Consider the following 22,564-nt stretch of genomic DNA (forward strand, 5'->3'; position numbering starts at 1 on the left):
TTGCTTCACTCTGCCCTCTGCATACCTGTCTGCAGGTAAAAGGCACTGCTTCGTGAGGAATGGAGTTTCCTGCTAATACCTCATGCAACTCTAGGTGAGCCTTGGTCACAGGTCAACTACAAGATCAGTCTGCATTGCAGAAAATGTGAGTCTCCCCACCTTCACATGTGCTCTCTCTCTCTCTTCTAGAAATAATGGCTTGGCACAGGATGTGAGCTGCAGAATTGCACTCATTGGGCCTTTTCTCTTGCTGCTGCTGATTCTCTCCCAAAGCTGAGGGGAGCCAAGTAGGCCCTGGAGCCATTCAGTAGAAAGATTTTTTTAAAGTGAAAAAAGGGACTAACTACTAACAGTAAACTGAATCCTGTTGTCTGGATCCAGGTAATATTTCCAAGATGAACCTAAATCAAACTAATGCCTTGTCTCCACTTACTGGGAGATCAACACTACAAAGATTGATCTTCTGGGGGTAGAATTAGAGGGTCTAGTAAGTGTTCACTAAATTGACCACTGATCATGCTACCATTGACTCTAGTATTCCACCAGGTGGCAAATAGTAAGGGAAGTCAATGGGAGAGTTCCTCCTGTGAATGCCCCACAGTGGGGACACCGTGGAAATTTCAGCTGAAGTATGTCGACTCCAGCTACGCTATCCATGTAACTGGAATCGCATACCTTAATTCTACTTTGCCCTCTAGTGTAGACCTGGCCTATGGGTAAGAGGTCTGATCTGCTTCCAAGTTCTATGAGAAAAATAAATCTACCATACAGTTTGCTAAACATGTCAAGCTCTGGACACAGTAGTAAAAATGTATTTACAGAGACTGGACATTTTGATCATTCTAACTCACTAACATGTATTTTAAAAATATGAATAAATATTAGCAATTTTCAAAGGCCCCCTATGCATCAGTTGGTGATTTCTAGTAGATACACCAGTAACAGTGGATCTGTTCCTTCCACCACCCCCACCCCAATCCTCCTGTCACCTGGTACAGAAGCTGATTTAAGTGACAGGTTACATATTACATTCAGTAATTCTGGAATTTGGTATCTGAACTCATTCTGAACTCTTGGACGAATACAATTCAGTCCTGGTGACCTATTATTCCAGACAGAGGTATCGACTTGTTCCAAAACCTCCCCCTATTGATACCTGTCTGGGACAGCTCCTCAGATTAGTCACCCTAAAAAGAATGTCTCAGGTGTGCAACTCTCTCACATTCTCTGCAGTGAACTCTGATGCAAAGAATTCATTTAGCTTCTCTGCAAGGGCACTATCTTCCTTCAGATTTCACAGCAGTTTTCCAGGCTTTGAGTAACATCTCATAACACCCTTGTGACTCAATTAAATATTTTTCTACTAATATGGATCATGATGCAAAAAGAGGCTAAGTGATTTGCCCACAGACTCATAGGACTGTGAGTGGACATTTCAACAGAACTTCAATCCCACTGATGCTACAGATGACAGCCACATCTTAAATGAGTCAGTAAACAACTATATTGTACTTTAGCCCCCTGACTCAGTCAGTTTTTAGCATGGAATGAGAGTTCTAAATTCCTGCTGAGCCCTTTGCTTTTCACCTTTGAGTAGTACCCTGCACAATATTAGCATTTAAATATAGCTTTTTAAATAAACATTTAAAACATTGCAAAATGCAATAGTAATCTATCTTCAAACAACTAATTATAAAAAAATAAGTTAGAAAACTATTATTTAAATTACCTTTTCAAGTATTTTACTCACCTCATCTAAGTCTTTGATATACACAATTTTTTCCTCAATACCAATAGGCATTGGTTCACTATGAGGGATCTTTACTTCTTCATACATTTTGTTGTTTTCTCTCTGGATTGCCTCTGGTAATAGCATCTGCAAACATTTGGGAAAGAAATTACTGGAAGAAAAAAATGGCATTAAAATATGCCTGATAAAATGAACTGAGTGACCAATGATTTATCTCGTCCTCACATAAACAGTTAGCAACTAATGTGACTAAACATGAAGTTACATTAATCCATTTATAACAGTACAGGTGGCACCAAAAATAAAAAATCTGGGAGGAGAAAACAGTGATTTTACTATCAAGAGGTTGGTTCATAATACAGAGAGGAATTAGACAATACTTGTTTTCTATTAAAAATGATAATCTAATTCAATTTAAGGAGAGAATTATTAAGCCAAGATTTTCGAGAAGTGTACATTGTTAGACTCAACTCAACAACATCTGAAAAACAACCAAGGAAGAAAAAAAAACAACTTAAGTCTCCATGGAAGTGAAAACCAACCCATCAATAGGGAGAAATGTCTATGTAAAATAAAATATTTGAAAATAATAATCTGCAGAAGCAAAATTAGTATAGTGCTTCAGTTAGTAGTTAAAACCTCTGAGGGAACAAAAGAAACTCAGCTGCATATTATTTGCTAGGATAGATCCATTGTGCAGAAAAGGTCATACACCAAAGGTATACCTTAGCACCCCCAATGAATGCTGATGTTTTCATAGCTTCAGCCTGGGAATCATAAACATGTGGATAATGAATTTTTTCAAAGTCCATCTCTCTCTGTCTGCCTAGGACTGGCACACTTCGAGCATTCAGAAGAGCTTGTTCTCTGTAAGCAGAAAAGTAACTGAAATAATTCTGTCAATCATAGGCCTGCCTTGCCAAAACACAACAAAAACAAATTCAACATGTTAATATTGTAGTATTAATATGTTCTCATAGATGTAGTTCTTGTTCTCCTCACTCTCAGGTATATAATGTGTATCATAATTTATAGCTCTCCATATTTAAAAATTTAAACTGCTATGTTTTCCTCAATACCAAATCCAAGCCTTGTTTACTTGTTCTTCCTCTTGCCCTTCCTACTTTTAGAGAACATGGAGAACAATACCCATTAATGAAGGTGTTGACATATTTAGTATATAAATCTTACACTGCACTCAAGGAATATGGCTTACCTCCCTAATCTACATCTCTAAACCATGTGGAAGAGACCAAGAAAATTCTAATTAAGCAGATGACTGCTTTCTTATCCCAGAAAATTAGGTTTTTATATAAAAAAATTCGACACTTGTAATAAAACGTGACTTGAAGTCAGAATCATATAATCACCAAAGGTGAACTAAAAGAATATAAATGATTATGATACATTAAAGTAGCAATTACAGCACAAGCATTTTTCAACTTTTGGCGTTTATTACCTTTGTATCCGCAGCTCCTTGGGATCAAAACACATTAGTCCTTCTCCAAAAATGTCTCCTTCTTCCCCAGATCGTTTTTCTCGTCTGGCAATTCGTTTTTCTTCCCGACGATATTGTTTCATTAACAGCTTTTCTTGTTCAGACTGAATTGTGACTTGACAACCATAATTGGGTTTAGTGTTGTCACCCGCAAACTTTTTGCACTGTTCTGAAGCATAGAAACAGACATGGCTCTCTGTGAACACTGAAGACTGTCTTATTTTTCTAAATGATTTTAATAGGTTATTTTTTCCAAAAGTTAACACAAGTGCTACTTTACTAATGCCTAAAATTGGTTAGTCTTAATTAGATTTCAAATGTACTGAATTCCTTTAAAAATGCATAGAAAGTTTTGCTCCAGAGAGAATATAATTTAAAGGCTATTATTAGGAAAATATGCTTTCATTTACACAACTCAACTAGGGAAGCGGAGAGGTAACTGGTTTGCAAAACCTACAACAGTTATGTTCACTGTAATGTTCCATTGCTCTACACTGTATTCATATTACACACAGACATGTTTCCATGTCAAACAAAGGAATTCTAATGTATACTGCAGACAAAAAAAATGGTTTCCAGACACAACTGGTATGCCATATTTATCCAGAGTAGCTCGCTACACCAAAAATGTTAAAAATTGTGTTATTTAATTTAACATTGGAAGTGTAGATCAACCATAAAAAGCCACTCACACATGTTCCACCTACTATTGCGCTTTTCTCTGGGAAGATCTAGAAGTTTAGTCTGCAGATACCCACAGGAGTATTTTTAAACAAATATCTTCCAGCAATGAAATTCCCATCCCAAGATCAGATTCCTAAGGTTTGCATGACCATGCTAAAAATACCTGTATAGACAGGATATTGAAGTTAAGGTTCATACTCGATCTTGGGCTCAGAAGTCCATTCCCTTCCCTCAACATCAAAGCCTAAGCTCCAGCCCAAGCTGTCACATCTATAAAGCTATTTTAGTGCAGGGCAAGCCCCACAAACCCACATCAGTCAGTCCAGACTGAAAGGCTGGTTGCCGCAGACTGTATATGCTTACTACGGTATGTATTTCCTACCTTACTGCCAAAAAAACCCTACTTTTGCATTTGCAGCTAATGTAGTAGGAAATAAATTAATTGCGCACAATTATTTTCTACATGGTCAGGCTCCAATCTGTCTAGCAACCTAAAGACTGAACATCGAGGAAAAATATCCCTGACCATCTGAGTCTACATGGGTTACAGAAGGCTGGCATACATTGTGACATAAATCCACATAAAAAAAACCACACACACACACACACACACACACACACACACACACTTCCAGCACTCTGCTATCTACTCATGCTACTCATGTCAGCCCTAAGTTTTACAGGATAGCAACTTTCTATTTGAGATTTAAAAAACCGAAGAGAAGGAATTTATTGCTGGACAAGTTAATTTTGATGATCCTATTCATGGATTTCCCCATTCTTCAAACAGCTTAAATTCCTTGGCAGCTCCTGGCATACAGGGATCTCTGGATGGACAGTTTGAGCACACTTTTTTTAATATAATCTGCAGTACAGTCAAACAAGTACTGCCTGCTTTTGCTGTTCCTGATCCAGTTACAAGTGAACTGATATAGACAGGGCACAAGCAGCCCAGGCATGAGCAGCTTCTCTCTCATCAATCTAACCATTAGCTGCTGCTGCATGTAGGTTGTGTGTCTCCATTGTTTGTGTCGTTCATAATGCCTGAAGGGTCTTGGGGAAAAGAGAGTTTGCTTGGCAGCTCACGCTATTTTTTTTCAACTGAAATATCTTTTCCTACTCCCAAGTTTATATGAATGTTTCTATTCCATACAGTTTCAAATTTTTTTTAAAAAAAGATATGATATAACATGGGATTAACAAGCAAGTAGAAAGAAGGGGGAAACAGTAAGAAAAACAATAAGGCTCCGTCTGCACTCCATCATTTTTACAGATGAGGAATGCAAATGAAGTACTCATTAGCATTTCTTGTGCTCTCATTTGCATATTCTCTTCCAATCCTTTTTGCGGAAGAGGTTTTTGCGGAAAAAAACGCAGTGTAGACAGGGCCATTTTGCGCAAAAAAAAAAACCTTTCACAAGAACTCTTATTTATCAAAAAATGAAAAAAGGATTCAAAGAAAATATGCAAATGAGAGCATGAGAAATGCTAATAAGCACTTCATTTGCATTTCCTCTTCCACAAAAATGATGCGGTGTAGATGGAGCCTGAAATGTTTTAGTACAGCATAGCAGTATGCACAGTTCTCTTAACCAATTAGTAGCAGCAAACAAAATGTGTCACCTGCTTAGGCTTCACCAGATGGCAATTTTCTCTATTCATTGCAATTGAGATGGGTTTTGAAGAAGGAAGGTAAGGAAAGTGGTGAGTTGGACCTTCCATACAGTTGGGGAACTTCTAGAGGAGTCAGCTGACTCAGTCTGTTTCAATGTCAGTTCTAATATAATTATGCCACGATGTGTTGGGTGAAGTCAGTGTCATAGCCTAGTATTGTCTTTCCTGAGTGCTCAGACATTTTCCTTTACTTTTTTATTTTTCTGAGTTTGTAACACGAATTTAAAATTAATTATAATGCAAGGCAGTTTACTTTATAAAAACAAATCCCTGTGTGCCACCTTGACCTTTCTTTCACACCTCATGCTTTTGAAATGTGGCTATAATGCTAAGGTACTCTTCTCTTGTGATTTCAAGAATAGGAGCATGCAGTGAAAGCAAACCAGCTACATGAAGAATAACCAAACATTAACTCTGCATGACAGTATGGTGAAGAAGGAACATCACAACATCCATGACAAAAAAAAATGAGCATCTGGGAGCACATTTAAAAAAAAAAAAATCAGACAGAGGCAAGCAAATCATGTACCCTTCTTCAGTGTGTGTGTGTGTGTGTGTGTGTGTGTGTGTGTGTGTGTGTACACACACACACACACACACACACACACACACTAGTAACAACTTTTTAATGGGATGAAGAAAATTTTTATGGATTTGTCTAATCAGATAGTTATTAAAAAACTCTGGCTTCTATCAGTTTTGAAAAATGGTCAACAGTTTCTTACCTTGTAGAGACTGCAGCTTGTAATCATTTGGCCATGACAGAGATCTCTCCACAATCATAGACCTATTCTGTAGTAGTTTCTCTATGAGTTCAAATCCCTCAGGGCCTAACAGTTCGAATAACTGCGGGAAAACAGAAATCAAAAACATCATTCCCCTAAAACATTTTCTCCCAAATTACTACAAGAATTTATAAGCTAAGACTTTCATAATAATCATAAACTAAGTATACTAATAATAATTTATGTAATTATAAACTAAGAATTCAATAATAATTTTACCCTGAGTGAGCATGTAAATACGGTAATACTGACCAAAACAGATCACACCTATTACTTCTCCAGTGTCCCTTTAATAACAGTTTTCATTTGACAATGTCCAAAATCTGTCATATATGTTTATTAATAAAATAGCTGAAAACTGAACTTCTTACTCATAAATTCATATAAATTATGCTTGAATCTTAAAAAAAATGTTTTAATAAAATAAAGGGTAGCCATATTAGTGTGTAACTGAACAAATGATCTTGCAGCATCTTAGGATATGTCTACACTACCCCGCTAGTTCGAACTAGCGGGGTAATGTAGGCATACCGCACTTGCAAATGAAGCCCGGGATTTGAATTTCCCGGGCTTCATTTGCATAAGCCGGGCGCCGCCATTTTTAAATCCTGGCTGGTTCGAACCCCGTGCCGCGCGGCTACACGCGGCACGGGGTTCGAACCAGCCGGGATTTAAAAATGGCGGCGCCCGGCTTATGCAAATGAAGCCCGGGAACTTCAAATCCCGGGCTTCATTTGCAAGTGCGGTATGCCTACATTACCCCGCTAGTTCGAACTAGCGGGGTAGTGTAGACATACCCTTAGAGACTAACAAAAATGTAGATGGTATGATGACTTTTCGTGGGCACAACCCATTTCTTCAAATCAGCTATTCTGACTTACAACACAAGACATTTATAGTAGAGACTACCCCACATAAGTAGAAACAAACAACAAGGATATTTGATTTCTTAATACCTTTTCCTCTAAAGATACCCTTTTCAGTTTTCTGATACATTAAATGGCATGATGTGTCACAGAACAATTTTAAAAGATTTGTTTCAAAGATGTCTCCAACTTCTTCAATAATCCCACATAAAATATAATGCCATATGTGACAATAAAATGCTAACAGATCCATGAAAGATTACAGAAAGTCAGACTTTGCCTCCCTTTGATTATATTCAACAAAAATTCTTTATCCTATCATTAAATAGTAACCAATAAAACATATTAGAAATCAGAATATGTGGACTAAAAACAATATAGGCACAAGATTGAGTCTTTTGAGCCTATAAATCATAGGATTTAGAAATCTCTCAACTGCAGCTGCAAGAGAAGTGTGTCAAATGACACCCTGAAAAACGACATCTTAAATAGAAAAAGTTGTTCTACTATTAATAATGGGACTCATTGTTCCCTTACTGGATAATTTTAGGTAATTTCCATAGCTGTGAAAATTGAGATTAAGAGCATGATGAAATATTCTGCTACAGAAAAAAGTTTACCTTCACCTTCACAACTAAACCATATAAAAGACAAAGTGCATTGTGAAGTTTTTAAATCTTTTTTTCCTGATTCCTCTGGTAGTGAATAATACCTGAGTTAAGATGCAAAATAAAATGATCCAATGGCAAATCTGTAACCAAAACCTAAATGTCTCAAAAAAATCCTTTGCTTTTATATTAATATATATTGTTCAGAGATCTAGGAACCATACTAACACAAAATGTGTTCATCTTCACTTCTAGAGAACCCTGGAATATTGTTCAATTGTGCAGTGTGTAAAAGTCTTTTAACCTGAACGTCCATGGTAGTGATAGTCAATCTATAACTCCAGATGTCTTACTCAAGCCAACTGAGACCACATGTCTGGAGTGGCCATTAGATAAGTATAACCTTATTCTAATTGTTCGATATGTTAATCATGCTGTTCCAATAAATGTAATGCTTTTCAGGCATGTTTACAATCAATGTTAACCTTGCATAGCAATAAGTTTTCCACTTCTTCAGCTCTAAAGACCACTTGACAAAGGTCACAACAAGCACATTTCCACATAGGAAAGATTTTTCAGATCAATTCCCTATGCATTAAGGTTCAGGAAAGTCAAGTTTTCACATATTATCATTAACATTAGTAATTAAGAACTCATTTCCTGGCAAGGATATGACATCATTGGAAAGCCGTTGCCTAGAATCTTAAAGATGTTCACAGCTGTTACTGAATATTTTCTTGGCTAACAAAAATTACCAATATTTACAAAATATTTGTATTACACTGTATTGCTGTTTTCCCCTCTATTAGTGTGCCTTTTTCTCATGCTATGTCTAGACTGCAGGCTTCTTTCAGAAGAACCTTTTTTCAGAAGAGATCTTCTGAAAAAACTTCTTCTGAAAGTGAGCGTCCACTCACAAAAGTGCATTGAAAAAGCAATCTGATTTTTTGAAAGATAGCATGCACACCGAATGGATGCTCTCTCATATTTAAGCTGTGATTACTATGGACAGACTGGCCACCAGGGCACCTGTGCTTTTTCCTCATTCCTCTTCTTTCAAAAGAACTCCCTCTTCCCCATCTACACATGCCTTTTTCTGAAAGAGCTCTTTCAGGAAAAGGCTTCTTCCTCGTAGAAAGAGGATTAGCAAAGCCGGAAAACCCCCTCTGTTCTTTCGATTTACTTTTGGAAGAATACCATTGCAGGGTGGATGTAACTCAGGTTGTGTCAGAAAAAATAGCCGCTTTTCCGACAAAATTCTCTAGTGTAGACATACCCTCAAAGACGCATTCTCTTGGTGTGTCACTCCCTCACTAAGTATGTCTCAAATTGCTTATTACTTTGTATTACACATTCTCTATCTGGACAGACTGGCACTTTCATGCATTATTTCAGTAGTTTCTGCCCTTTATTTCACATTCTGTCCCCATTATATTGTATTTTCTATATGGCAAAGCCTTATAAAATCTTTTAGCAATTTTTAAACTCATTCTATGATTATGAATGGCCAATGTGGGGTTAATATATTCCTTCTGTTAATAGATTGCCTATACTAGACAGCTTGTGTCAAAAGGTTCTGTATATCTAATGGAAGACCAATGTACTTTTATAGTATAATCATGCTAAAAGTATTCCGACATATGTTTTTAATCATCTAATTACTCATCATCACTTTACACCACTATTTATAGATTATGTTGATAGAATTAATTTGACTTCGCATTGTTTCGAGCCAAGATTAAGTTGCTGCAGTTTTAAGAAAAAGATATCTGCATGTCTACATACATGTCCATTTTTAAGTGTTTTCAGAAACATTTTTTCAGCCTTTAAAGTACACTATTTTGTCTAGCATCCCAGAATATGAGGTTTTCATTTTGATAATGGTTAATGTGTTAACATATGATATAGCATGTTTATCTACTGCAGTTTAAGATGCACTCTTAAAAAGATAGCAGGAGAGACAGTGGGTTTCCTTTTATCTCAAACTCAACCTTCAAAACCCCTAGGGGACTATCACTTGATTTGCAATTCTTATTTTGCGTCTCTTAACATTAAGAAAAAAGTAAATAGGACATTTATGCAAAATAATTATCTCTCATTCTTTTTACCATTCTTACCTCTGAGACGCCATATAGCTTATTCTAATAACCATCAAAGATTATTGCCTTCGCCCGTTCCATATGTATTTGTGACATTCCCAGGTACAATCTAAGTTAATGAGCAACCATGCCACCATTGTTCTGCAATTTTGGGTGCCTTATGATGCCTTGCTGAAGGAATCCCAACTTGGGCTAGTCACAAACAATCATCTAGCATGTAAGCTAAACCTTGACTGTTTGCGCATAACTGCAGCATGCCAGACACACCAGGCACCCTCTGGCTCTTACCAGCCTTGGTTATACTTCACAGTGACTCCAATACGCTCCCAGACTTAAATTTGCCCCCAGAAATAGGTGTCTTCCACTGCATAAGGCCTCTCCTTGACACTGCAAATTTATGTAAGGTCCATTATTTCTTTAATGGAAATAATATGAATACAACTTGCTATGCTGAACAGCATTCCCAAACATTTCAATTTAAATATATTGATTAAATAAAACAGTAAAACCAACTTATTAACAATAAACAGAGATTTTAAGTGAGTAAAAGCAAGGAGGCATAAAGATCAAAAATGGTTACAGGAAAAATATACATAAAATGCAACTGGTGCCTAACAAATTATGTTTAATTCAAAGCACAGCTCTCTCACCAGATGCTTTTAGAAGTCTAACTGATCAAATTTCTTTGGTCAGAATCCCTTTTCCCAGAATCGAACAGATACTTCCTTTGTCATTTCAGGTGCCATTAATGTGATAGGGAGGTAGAAAGTTAAGTGTTACTTCAAGTGTTTGTCCGTCTTATTTACTGCATCAGTACACCACTTGAAAAACATTCCCAGCGGGATACCAGGAGACAAAAAGTCTATCGGGAAAGATGTTTCTTGTTGCCTTTTCTTTGCCTATTTGAGGTTCCTTTTTTCCTCCCTTCCTGTTTCATAAGCAAATTATGATTTTTCAAATGATCATGACAATACTGTGCAAAAGATTAATATGGGGATACAGACTGTCGTAGAATTATATCCAGAAAAAGTAAAACTGGTGGGGCAAGGACTGATCTTTATTCTGTAAAGCAGCATACATACCTATGGTACTATATCAAAATAATATTAACAAAAAGTTTAGAAGCCTACATAAATGGCTATGTCTAGACTGCAGAACTTTTCTGGGATACCTCCGGAAAGCGTTGCTGTGTCCAAGGAATGTGTCTGCTTTTTTGGAACAATTTCCAAAAAAGCAGACACGTTCTTTCGCCATCCCTATAATCCTCATTCTATGAGGAAAAAGGGATGTGCCAAAAGTAGATGAGCCAAACTTCAGAAAAGCCTCTTTCAAAAGACTTTTCTTTGCCGTACAGAATACCTGTAATTAAATAAGAACCATTTTTCTTTTGTAGTGGGCTTAGCTTCATGCAAATTAGAAAATTGCTTCATAATCCCCTCATTCCCATAAGATCAATAATTGATGTACTAAAATAATATTAATACCTGTTAACTACTTAGTACAGGAATCCAACTTTTCCACCTGAAAAAAGCTTTGTAAGTATTCATAGCTTTTATCAACAAAGCAACCAGAGTGCAACCTAACTGAGTTTTCCACCTTAAAAATAAAATTAAGAAAATAGCCAGAACATGATTCTCCTGCACCAGTCCACACTAACGTTTTATTTTTCTATTAAATATATAATAGATCTGTTAATAGTGCAGTTTACGTCATCGTAAATTTGGCTGCATTAAATAAAGGCCAGTTGACCAGTGAAGCGACTGATTCGTATGGGTACAGTGGTACTCCCATGAGTTTTGTGTTATAAAAAATAATGTATCTTTCTTTAAAAACTATTTTATAATTAAAAAAGATTTTGTGCAATGATTTTATATTAGGGTTAGCTATTTGTCTGGATCTTCAAAGTTCAACTTTACAACACTGGGTAGCTGATCCTTATTTGCTGAACAAGTTACATGATTACTGTCAATTTGGTCATTTTATTTTATACACTAAGGGAAGAAAAACTGGCCTCCAATTGACTTATTACATTCAACAGGGTCAGGATTTCACTGAAGAAGTCTTTACCTATTGTACTGATATACTGAATTATTAAAACTTAATTTTAAAAACCAATTTTTTTTATGTTCAGATTACTTTTTTGACTAACTCTGAACAATATGATTAGTCAGTTTTACTACAGTAAGTTTTCTAGTCCATTTTCTAATTCTCATGCATTAACACAATGCTAAAGTGGTCCAGGTGGTTTTATTTCTTAAAAAACCCTTTTCTGATAGCTTTTTCAAACAATAAATAATAGAAAAAATATGAAGTTGTTATGAAGTGGAAGATGATAAATTGTTGTTCTTAACAGCTAAGGATGGGACAAGAAGCAGTGGACTTAAACTGCAGCAAGGGAGACTTGGGCTAGACATTAAGAGAAAATTTTCAGCTATAAAGGTAATTAAACACTGCAACAAATTACCTAAGGCATTTGTAGAATCTCTTACTGAACGTTTTTCAGAACAGAATAGACAAACTGGTTTAATCATGAGTCCTTCAGTGATCTGAAACTCAAAAAAAGCATCCTACAAAAAGTGGAAACTAACATCACAAACACATAGGGACCAATTTAGAAAGAGCACACCACAAAATGTGATTAAAACTACCTAGAGACAAAAAGTAACTGCCGTCAGTGGTCGCGATTAAGCAAACCACCCCCTTCCCTTGGGTTCGCTAGGACTGTGCAGAACTCTGGTCTGCCCCCTTGCTTACCTGGGAAGTCGTCAATACATTTAGAACAAGTACCAATTTGTGTGTTTTAATTAATGAGCATAACTTTATTGATGCTGCCACTTAATGAATAACAAAGTTAAAAGATAACAGCTAAGAATTTAAAAAAATTGAATAAAAAAAGGAAAATACAAAAAGCAAATTGTTTCTGCTAGCGTGATTACAAGGATATTTAGTGACGTCAGCTAACTCGTTATCTAGTTTTTTAATTTCTTCTAGATTAATTTTTTAAAAGAACTGCAACTATGAGGACCCTCGATCTTATAGCTTATCAAGATGATTTTGTTTTTCTTGATTTTTTAGAACCTTTTTGTTAGGTTTTTTGACTCTTTTTGTTAGATTTTTCAGAGTCTTTTGTTAAGTTTTTTGACTCACACCATCAGGTGTAACAGCATCTCTCTACTGGCCAGATAGAGGACGACGAATGCTGTTACGATGCCTGCCTCGGTATGAACCTCCTGCCTCTTGTCGTCATAGAGCAGCACGTGAGTTCAGTTTCCAGAATGAGTTGTAAATTATGAGGTACTCGCAGTCGTTACTGCAGGGTATTTATGGCCTGATCTCTCATTGTCTATTCAGTTCTGTGGTTAATTTGAGATGCAAAAAAAAAAATATTCTCTTAAGGGCTAGCAAATTAGCTGAGGATCTTGTAAGGAGATGCAAAGAATTTTTTTTACTTAGACCAAATTTGGTGTGTTACTCAAGAGCTAGTAAAGAAGCTCTTGTAATTTTTTTCTCTTAAACCAAACTTGCTGTGTTGTTGAAGAGCTAGAAACTCAGATGAGGATTTTTACTCTGACAAATGTTACTGCTTAACCTAAATGATCATGTTTCCTAACACATTTCCTAATACACTCCTTCTTAACAACAAAAGGACAATTCATGTAGTCTGCGGTTAAGCTACTTCCTCTTAAACATAGCTGTCTGTGCTTTTGTTATGGCTTAATTTTAAAGAGCTGCTAAGCATACATGACAGTAACAAGAATACAGTCTACAAATATGTTACAAGCAAGAGGAAAATGAAGGACAGGATAGACTGGTTATTCAATGGGAAGGGGGGGAAGACCATAGAAAATGTGAAAATGGAGATATGCTAAATGACTTTGTCATCAAAAAAGTTAGTAATGATTGGATATCTAATACAACAAACACCAGTGAAAATTAGGTAAAATCTGAAGCTAAAATATAGCAAAACCAAGTTAAAAATTACTTGTTGTTCGTCCATCGTGGTCGATGAAGACCTCAACAACACTAAGTGCTTTGAGACTGGACACAGTGTGTCCGAAGATGACTTATCAGGCCAATTTGGGCACCAAATGTCCTGCAACATGTCGGGCAGACATGTGTAGGCATTGCTGTCGTTGCACTGGTAGCTTTGGACTTGCGCAGCACGCGCTTGTGTTGTGCTTCAGAGATGCGCCTTGTTTCTAGAGCTTGGCATCCCTTGTGGATGAGACTGTGCCAGGCAAGGCGGTTGTGTGCCAGTGATTCCCAGGTGGTTGTATCAATTCCGAACAACTTCAGGGAGGCCTTGAGTGTGTCTTTGTAACATTTCCTCTGTCCACAACACGAGCATTTACCAGTAGAGAGTTCCCCAAAAAGGAGCTGCTTAGGTATACGTTCATCCGGCATACGAATGACATGACCTGCCCATCTAGTCTGTGCACTCATCAGCAGAGTGTGTAAACTTGCTCTAGAGAGAACCTCAGTGTCTGGTATTTTGTCTTGCCATCTGATGCGTAATATTCTACGAAGACGAGTCATGTGGAAGTGATTAAGCTGTCTTGCGTGCCTCCGATACACAGTCCACGTTGCACAGGCATACAGAAGGGTGGTGAGTACCACGGCTCTGTAGACCTTCATTTTTGTTGCTTGGCTGATTCCTCGACGTTCCCATACAGTGGGGCGCAGTCTACCAAAATCAGAACTTGCCTTTGCTATTCTGCATGAGACTTTTATGTCAATGTTAGCTGCACGGGAAAGAGTACTGCCGAGGGAAGTGAACTGGTCCACTGCGTGTAGCATCGGCCCTGTGACTGTGATTGTGGGTTCTTTGTACAGTGCATAAGGGACAGGCCAATACATGACTTCGGTCTTTCTGCTGTTGATGGTGAGTCCAAAGTTGTCACAAGCTGTGCAGAACTTGTCCACACTGACTTGCATCTCTGCTTCAGAGCCAGCATACAAATCGCAATCATCGGCAAACAAGAAGTCTCTCAGAACAGTCTCTTTCACTTTGGTGATAGCCTGAAGGCTCTTCAGGTTGAAAAGATTCCCGTCCACTCTGTACTTAAGGCTGATTCCGGCAACGCTGTCCTGTAAGGCAACATTCAGCATAGCAGTAGACATGATGCTGAACAGTGTAGGTGCGAGTACACAGCCCTGTTTGACGCCATTGGTGACTGGGAATGCCTTAGAAGATTCTCCACCATCTAGCACTCTAGCCATCATGCCATCATGAAACTGGCGTACCATCTGAATGAATTTGGAGGGACAGCCAAACTTTGACATGATCCTCCACAGACCTTGTCGGCTGGGGTGTCAGGGAGTGTCAGGGAGGGGTAGCACCTCTGGTGGCTGAACATGTTGCGTCCTTTTAGGGCGGTTCGTCCACCTTTGGCCCCCACCTGGCACCCAGCTCTCACCTGTGGCCCCTCGTAGCTGTTTGCATGTGACAGCGGCCACACCCCGGGCAATGGCTTCGACTGGCCAGCCAAACCAGGTGAGGGTAGTCGATGGGCCCAAAACCCTCGGTGAGACAGGGAGTTGTCTATCCCTGCATGTGAAGACAGATTCCCGGCGGACTGAGTGGATGAGACCAATGGAAGGTCCAACGGTCAAGAAGGCGGTCTCTGCAAGTGTTGTAGAACACGTAGAGCAGGACAAGACACAGAAGACGCCCTGGTCATCCACTGCGCCCAGTCCCATCTCCAGCCGTCTTGACTTTCGTCTTGCTACTGGACCCAGATGGGAATTGGGAAGAAAGAGTGAGGTTGACGCTGCGCAGCTTTTCCTCACTTAAATCCAAATCACACAGAAGTCTCGACACCACATTATTACCATCAGCATTATCGCAACCTTCGAAGTCCTGTGGTGATGGGTGAGTGACGAAGCAGCAGGTGTGGACACACTGGGAGCTGTAGTCACAGACTTGCACACAGGTGGCTCAGATTTAATGGTCATTTCTCACTGATCAAAGCAGCAGTGAAATCCGGCGTCTACCTGGGCGACTGAGCAGTCCTTTTTAGGAACACACTGCTCAACTCTGTAGAATTGGGGAAGGGGTTAGAAAAGGTGCCCTAAACATTACCTGCTTCACTACATCCTGGCCAGTTTACCGCGGCTGGTGGGAATCTCATTATGGCGGTCGAACAAATACAAATAAACAGATTAAACGTATGGTGACATCGCTCACCATTGGAACTTGGAACGTGCGCATGCTTTTGGACAACCCTTCAACAGACAGACCATAGAGAAGAACAGACTTGGTTGCCAGAGAGCTTCCAAGATGCAACACTGATATTGTAGCCCTCAGTGAGACTCGTCTTGCTAATGAAGGTCAGCTAACTGAAACTGGAGGTGGATATACTTTTTTCTGGAGCAGTCATGGCACTGATGAGCGTCGCGATGTTCGAGCTGGATTAGCTGTCAGGAATCACCTTGTTCGGCAATTTGCCAGTCTTCCCTAATGGTGTGAATAATCGGCTTATGACACTACAGCTTCCGCTACAGAATAGAAACCAAGCCACTCTGATCAGTGCCTATGCTCCCACAATGACTCACCCGAACGAGATGAAAGACAGGTTCTATCAAGAACTGATTACAGAGAAGGCTCAGATCCTGCAGAGATGGGCTGAACATTTTGAAGACGTCCTCAACCAACCGTCATTTATCAACAACGAGGTGATTGAGAGGATTCCCCAGGTTGACATCAACGGCGCCATGGATGATCCACCGGTAGTAACTGAAGTTTCACAAGCTGTTAGCCAGCTATCCAGCGGCAAAGCTCCAGGGGCAGACGCTATACCTGCAGAGGTCTATAAAGCTGGCGGTCACGTACTCACAGAGAAGCTCACCGAGTTGTTCCAGTCTTTTTGGGAGCAAGGATCCATTCCTCAGGAACTCAAGGATGCATCCATTGTATACCTCTATAAGAGGAAGGGCAATCAACAGGTATGTGACAATCATTGGGGAATTTCGCTGCTTTCCATCGCAGGTAAAATCCTTGCAAGAGTGATGTTAAACCGTCTGGCCACTCATCTGGAGTGTGGCCTCCTGCCGGTGTCACAATGTGGCTTTCGTAAGGGCCATGGGACTATTGACATGATCTTTGTTGCACGCCAACTTCAGGAGAAGTGTCAGGAGCAGAATCGTGAACTTTACACAACCTTTGTTGACCTCATGAAAGCCTTCGACTAAAAATTACTTAGCCATTAGTTAGTTCTCGAAGAGCTAACTGAGGAGATACCTTAGCCAGTAGCAATCATCTTCAAAAACAAAGCACAGCAAGAGAGCAATTACAAGGACAATCTATAAACAAGAGAATAAAAACTACCTAGAGATTTACAGGCCAATCCACTTAATTTCAGTGCCCAGAAACATAATAGAGCAAATAACTAGGGCCCCACCAAATTCAAGGTCCATCAATTTAATATCCAGAGGGTTTACAAATCGGTTAGTTTCATGATTTCAGATGTTTACATCTGAAATTTAATGGTCTTCTAACCAGGAAAGTTCTCATCCAAGAGGGATTGTGGGGAAGAGGAAACAGACAGTAAAATTGTTGTGGAGAAAGAGTGCCACTTTCACTTCTGTACTACTTTCAGGAAAGGGATAAGGATATTCCTGGAAATGGAAGTGGCCAATGTTTTCTCAGGGGCTCACAATGGGTTCTCCAAATCCCAAAAGCAGCTCCAGAGGCTGTAACCTCCAAGCAGGTCGCCACAAGTCCCAGAAGGAGCCATAGGGCAAGAAGCCCCAAATCCAAACTGGAGGCATAAGGGGCAGAAACCTCGAGCCTGGGCTGCCAAAAGCCTGGCTGGAGCAGTGAAGGGTGAACGCCACAAGCCCAGCAGGAGCCGCTCAGGGAAGAAACCCAGAGCTTCAAGCTATATGGGCAGAAGTCCAGAATCTGGGGTGCCCCCGTGCAGCTGCCAGCAAGAGAAGCCCCCAACCCCAGCAGTAGCTACTGAGGAAAGGAGCCTAAACTCCACATTTGTAGCCACAAAGGAGCTGTGAAGGATGAGAAGGAAGGATCCCAAAGCCCAGACTACAGATGTCAGAAGCAGATGCCACCAGCTATGGTAGGAGCTACTGGGGCAGGAAGTTCCAAGCCCTAAACTACAGCAGGAGCCCTGGGAAAGTAAGGCCAAAAGCTGGAAACCCAGCTATTAGGCTCCTCTAGTGCACAAATTAGGGCCTGCCAAGCCCAGCCAGATTTGCAGTTGGGAGCCCTAGCTCATAGCAGATAGAGAAGGTACGATTTCACAGGAAATAGCAGATTTCCAGATAAGTAACAAACATTATGGATTTGTCAAGAATAAACCATGTCAATCCCACATAATTGCTTTTTTAACACCAATGTGGATGGGTGAAGCACTAGATGTGATATGTCAATGTGTAGACTACATGATTAAATAATAAGCCTGGGCTTAGCTGTTAATCCTGTTTACTACACGCATTCCCCTGCCTTGCTGCCTCTGTATGAGAGGCAGAGGCTGTATCAGAGGCAGCAAGGCGGGGGGTGAGGGAAGCGGGAGCCAATGCCCATCCCACACTGCTGCCTCTGATAGAGAAGCAGCAGCACAGAGGGTGAAGGGGGCAGGCAGGAGCCAATGCATGTGGGGAGCCAGTTTTTCAGCAGCTCTCCATGGATGCCTGCTCCAGAGACGAGTTTTCCCCACCTTGCTGCCTCATACAGAGGTAGTGGGGGGTGGGGGAAAAGGAGTCAGAAGCAGGTGCTGGGAGGAAAGCCAGCTTAAAAGCCAGCTCCCTTCCAGCGCCAGCTCCACAGCGCCACTTTCTCGTCCCCTGCTGCTGCCTCTATCAGAAGCAGCAGCGTGGAGGGTGGGGCAGAGGCGACAAGCCTCGGCCTGCTGTGGACCGAGGCTGCTCAGGGGACCTGAGCTCCTCGCACACAGAGACTACTCTGTTATCTCAGAGCAGCCTCTGTCCATGGGGCACTCGGACTTCCACAGACAGGGGTTGCTGCCATCTTGTGCTGCTGCCTCCACATAAGAAGCAGGCGTGAGCTGGTCTGCGTGGGAAGATGGTTTTTAAAATGTTACGTGGTTATACAACTATTCAATTACACTCTAACATCCCTATTATATATTGACTTTAGTAAGGCTTTTGATAGTGTCTCATATGACTCTAATAAACAAATTAAGGAAATATAATCTAGACGGAGGTACCATAAGGTAGGTGCAAGTGTGGTTGGAAAACTATTCCTACAAAGTAATCATCAGCGGTTCACAGTCAAGCTGGAAGAGCATATTGAGTTGGGTTCTGCAAGGTTTGCTCCTGGGTTCAGTTCTTTTCAATATCTTCATCAATTATTTAGACAATGGCATCCTGAAAGTACACTTGTAAAGTTTGCAGACGATACCACACTGAGAGGGATTACAAGTGCTTTGAAGAATAGGATTAAAATCCAAAATGATCTGGACAAACAGACAAATGATCTGAAGTAGACAGGATACAGTAGACTTCCGATAATCCGGAACCTAGGTGGTGCCGGATTATCAGATATGCCGGACTATCAGGAGGTACTATAAACTGATTATATAAATACTGTATACATTATATACTGTATATAAAGTGTTCTTAACCCTTTTTATTGTACATACAGTATACTGTAATGTTTTAGTTTTTTTAAGCCTTTTTTACCCTTTTTGCTCAGTTCAGCTGCTGCCGCTGTTACCTTGTGACTCATTTTTTGCCGAAGCTCACTCACTAGGCTCTTGCCATTTTGATACCGGACTATCAGGAGTGCCAGACTATTGGATGCTGGACTATTGGAGTTTTACTGTAGTATTAATAACCATAAGTGCAAAGTACTCTACTTAAGAAGGAAAAATCAGTTGCTCACATACAAAATGGGAAAGAGCTGCCTAGGAAGGATTTCTGCAGAAAGGAATCTGGGAGGTCCTGGCAAAAATGCAACACTGTTGCCAAAAAAGAACAAACAAACAAACACACACACATCATTCTGGGATGCATTAGCAAGAGTGCTTCAAACAAGAGACAAGAAATAATTATTCTGCTGTACTCTGTGCTGATAAGGCATCAACTTAAGTGCTGTATCCAGTTGTGAGTGCCACATCTCAGGAAAGATGTGGACAAATTGTAGAAAATCCAGAGGAGAGCAACGAAAGTGATTAAAGGTATAGAAAATATGGCCTATGAAGAAAGACTGAAAAAAAGGCGGTTAAGTATGAAGAGAAGAGAAGATGAAGGGGGGACATAAGAGTCTTCAAGTACATACAAGGTTGTTACAAGAATTGTTCTTGTTAACTTCTGAGGATAGGACAAAAGGCAAGGGACTTACACTGAAGCAGGGGAGCTTAGGTGGGGCATTAGGAATATGTTCCTGTCAGAGTAGTTAAGCCCTGGAAAATTTTTTCCTAAGGTTGTAGAATCTCCATCTGTAATAGACAGGAGGAGACCTAACCAGCACCCAGTGACTAAGGGGTTAAACTCAGGTATCTAGCAAAGATGTTGGCCAGGCATCTGGGAGAACCAATCAAGATAGAGTGTTGAAATTTGAATTGGATATAGGTTCCTTGCCTGCTTTCTTTGTGTGGGAGAGAGAAACTGGGAGTTGAGACACAGAATGATTTATACCCAGGTAGGACTACTATGTCTCCAAGGAATTTGGGGTATGGGAGTGGACTGAGCAAACAGACAATTGGAAGTAAGTAAAGGGAAAAGTGAATTCAGGGTAATTTTTCTGTATTTTGTAGTTTGGTTTGAACTGCTCTGTGTGAATATATGCCTCCCCTTCCCATTTACTACCATCTAAGCATTGTGCCAAGACCTTTCTGTGTTTTGTTTTTCTTAGTTGTTCTATAACTTCTAGCAACAAAGTATGCTTTGTCAAGTTTATCTTTTGTTTTGTAATAAAAATCACTTTTTAAAGGTGATGATTTGATTCTTGTGTCCTGAAAAGTCTGTCTGCATGTATCTGCATGCCTCAGACTGCAGCTTGTTTTTCTCTTGTCTTTTTTCAAGCTCTTTTGTGGCAAAAAAGCTTGGGGTATCCCTAGTGGATGGTTTCAAGTGTTCACCCCTGATTTTTAGGGATAAAAAAAGCACTTGATGTTGGCAGCAATTCACCAAAATCTGTGTATTATGATTCTGGAGGGAAGATTTTTGTAACCTGTGCCTGTAGAGGCAAAGTTTTGAAGCTCTCATGAGGTACCTTCTACACTTGGAGTGCCAGTGGGGAAAAGCCCTGACACCATTATTGAATGTTTTTAAGAGTAGGTTAGACAAATACCTGTCTGAAATGTCCTAATTATTACTTAGCCCTGCCTTGAGTGCAGTGGACTAGACGAGATGATCTATCAAGGTCCCTTCCAGTTCTACATTTCTATGATTCTGTGACAAAATCTGGAACTTACAAAGCCTAATATTGGAGCCAATTTAATCTAATCTTTATTTCACTTAATAGTTTGATTGATTAGAATGGATGAAAAGCTTTACCCAGGATAGGAAGGTAAGCATCTGTGAACATGGACCTCTGAGAACGCCTTTGGTTCAGTTTCAAACAGGAAAAAAGCAGCAGCTGGAAAGCATCTGTGCTTCTTGGATGTGGATTGCACTATGGGAATAAGAGCAGCAGCTTATATGGAGAAACTAAGCCCTGGATTTAGCTGTCGGGAGGACGGAGGTATCAGGGACTCTTACTCATCATTAACCAGATGCACCTAACTAATTTTATAGCTACTGTAAATGGCAGCACATGCTGTTTTCCAGACTCTGGTTTGGGAAACGTATTTTGCCCATTACTTTCAACATTCCATAGTTGTGGCACAGATTGCACTAATAAAAATAAACCAAAAATGAAACATTTCAAAAGAGCATTTTTCATACATCGTCAGTATTTTAAAAATTCAAACTAAATATCTCACAGAGGTGTCTTAAATGCTGTTTTGTCTATACCTGCAGTAAATGAAGAAAAAAAAACCCTCATTTCTGCTTATGGTATTTCTCTAATGGAAAATGCCAGCCAATACTAGAACTAAGATGAGCCTTTGCTTAGGTCTCACTTCAGCCAGCCTAAAAGACCAATTACATTGCAAATTATAATTTGTTTTAGAAGCATCCACATTTTTCTCAAAGTTCATATTAGGTCTCCCTATATTAATATTTATACCACAATAATTCTAAAACCTGGTCTGTAAACACTGGTGATCTGTGGAACGCTAGCTGACCATAAGGTTCTATGTTCTTTATTGTTTCTTTCTACTAAATCACATAAGAAGATAGCTGAAAAGACAGTAAATATTTTCCCAACATTAATCTGCCACATTAGCAGTCACTATTGTTGCCACACAGATGTCATATGATCACAAATGCATAGTCCACCTCTCCTCACATTCATGAATGTAAATTAATCTTCAATTAGATTAACTCTCTCTAAAATTAAGGAAAATGACTTTTAGTAAGAGAGGATACAAACAACGAGTAGCACTGCAGATATAAAAGGCCGATTTATAAAGCCATGCAGGGCAGCCAACAGGCCAAAACAGAAAGTAGCCTTAAAGATCTATTCTGTGAATGTGTTCCCTTCATGGAGCAGACATAGATCCTTTTTTGACATGA

The 22,564-nt window shown here is 39.6% G+C and overlaps 1 protein-coding gene across 2 annotated transcripts in view; it reads right to left on the bottom strand.

Annotated features, from left to right (window-relative positions):
• ASCC3 (activating signal cointegrator 1 complex subunit 3) overlaps positions 1-22,564 on the bottom strand; it is a 410,940-nt gene that overhangs the window by 337,387 nt on the left and 50,989 nt on the right. For both annotated transcript variants that reach the window (XM_006118439.3, XM_075923934.2), the window contains exons 5-8: positions 6,332-6,452; positions 3,210-3,417; positions 2,476-2,617; positions 1,751-1,876 (exon numbers count right to left, since the gene is read on the bottom strand). In XM_006118439.3, the coding sequence (XP_006118501.3) occupies positions 1,751-1,876; positions 2,476-2,617; positions 3,210-3,417; positions 6,332-6,452 (597 nt within the window). The remainder of the gene's footprint in view (positions 1-1,750; positions 1,877-2,475; positions 2,618-3,209; positions 3,418-6,331; positions 6,453-22,564) is intronic.

Source organism: Pelodiscus sinensis, chromosome 3, assembly GCF_052426305.1.
Source record: "Pelodiscus sinensis isolate ZL-2025 chromosome 3, ASM5242630v1, whole genome shotgun sequence".
Classification (NCBI taxonomy): domain Eukaryota; kingdom Metazoa; phylum Chordata; order Testudines; family Trionychidae; genus Pelodiscus; species Pelodiscus sinensis.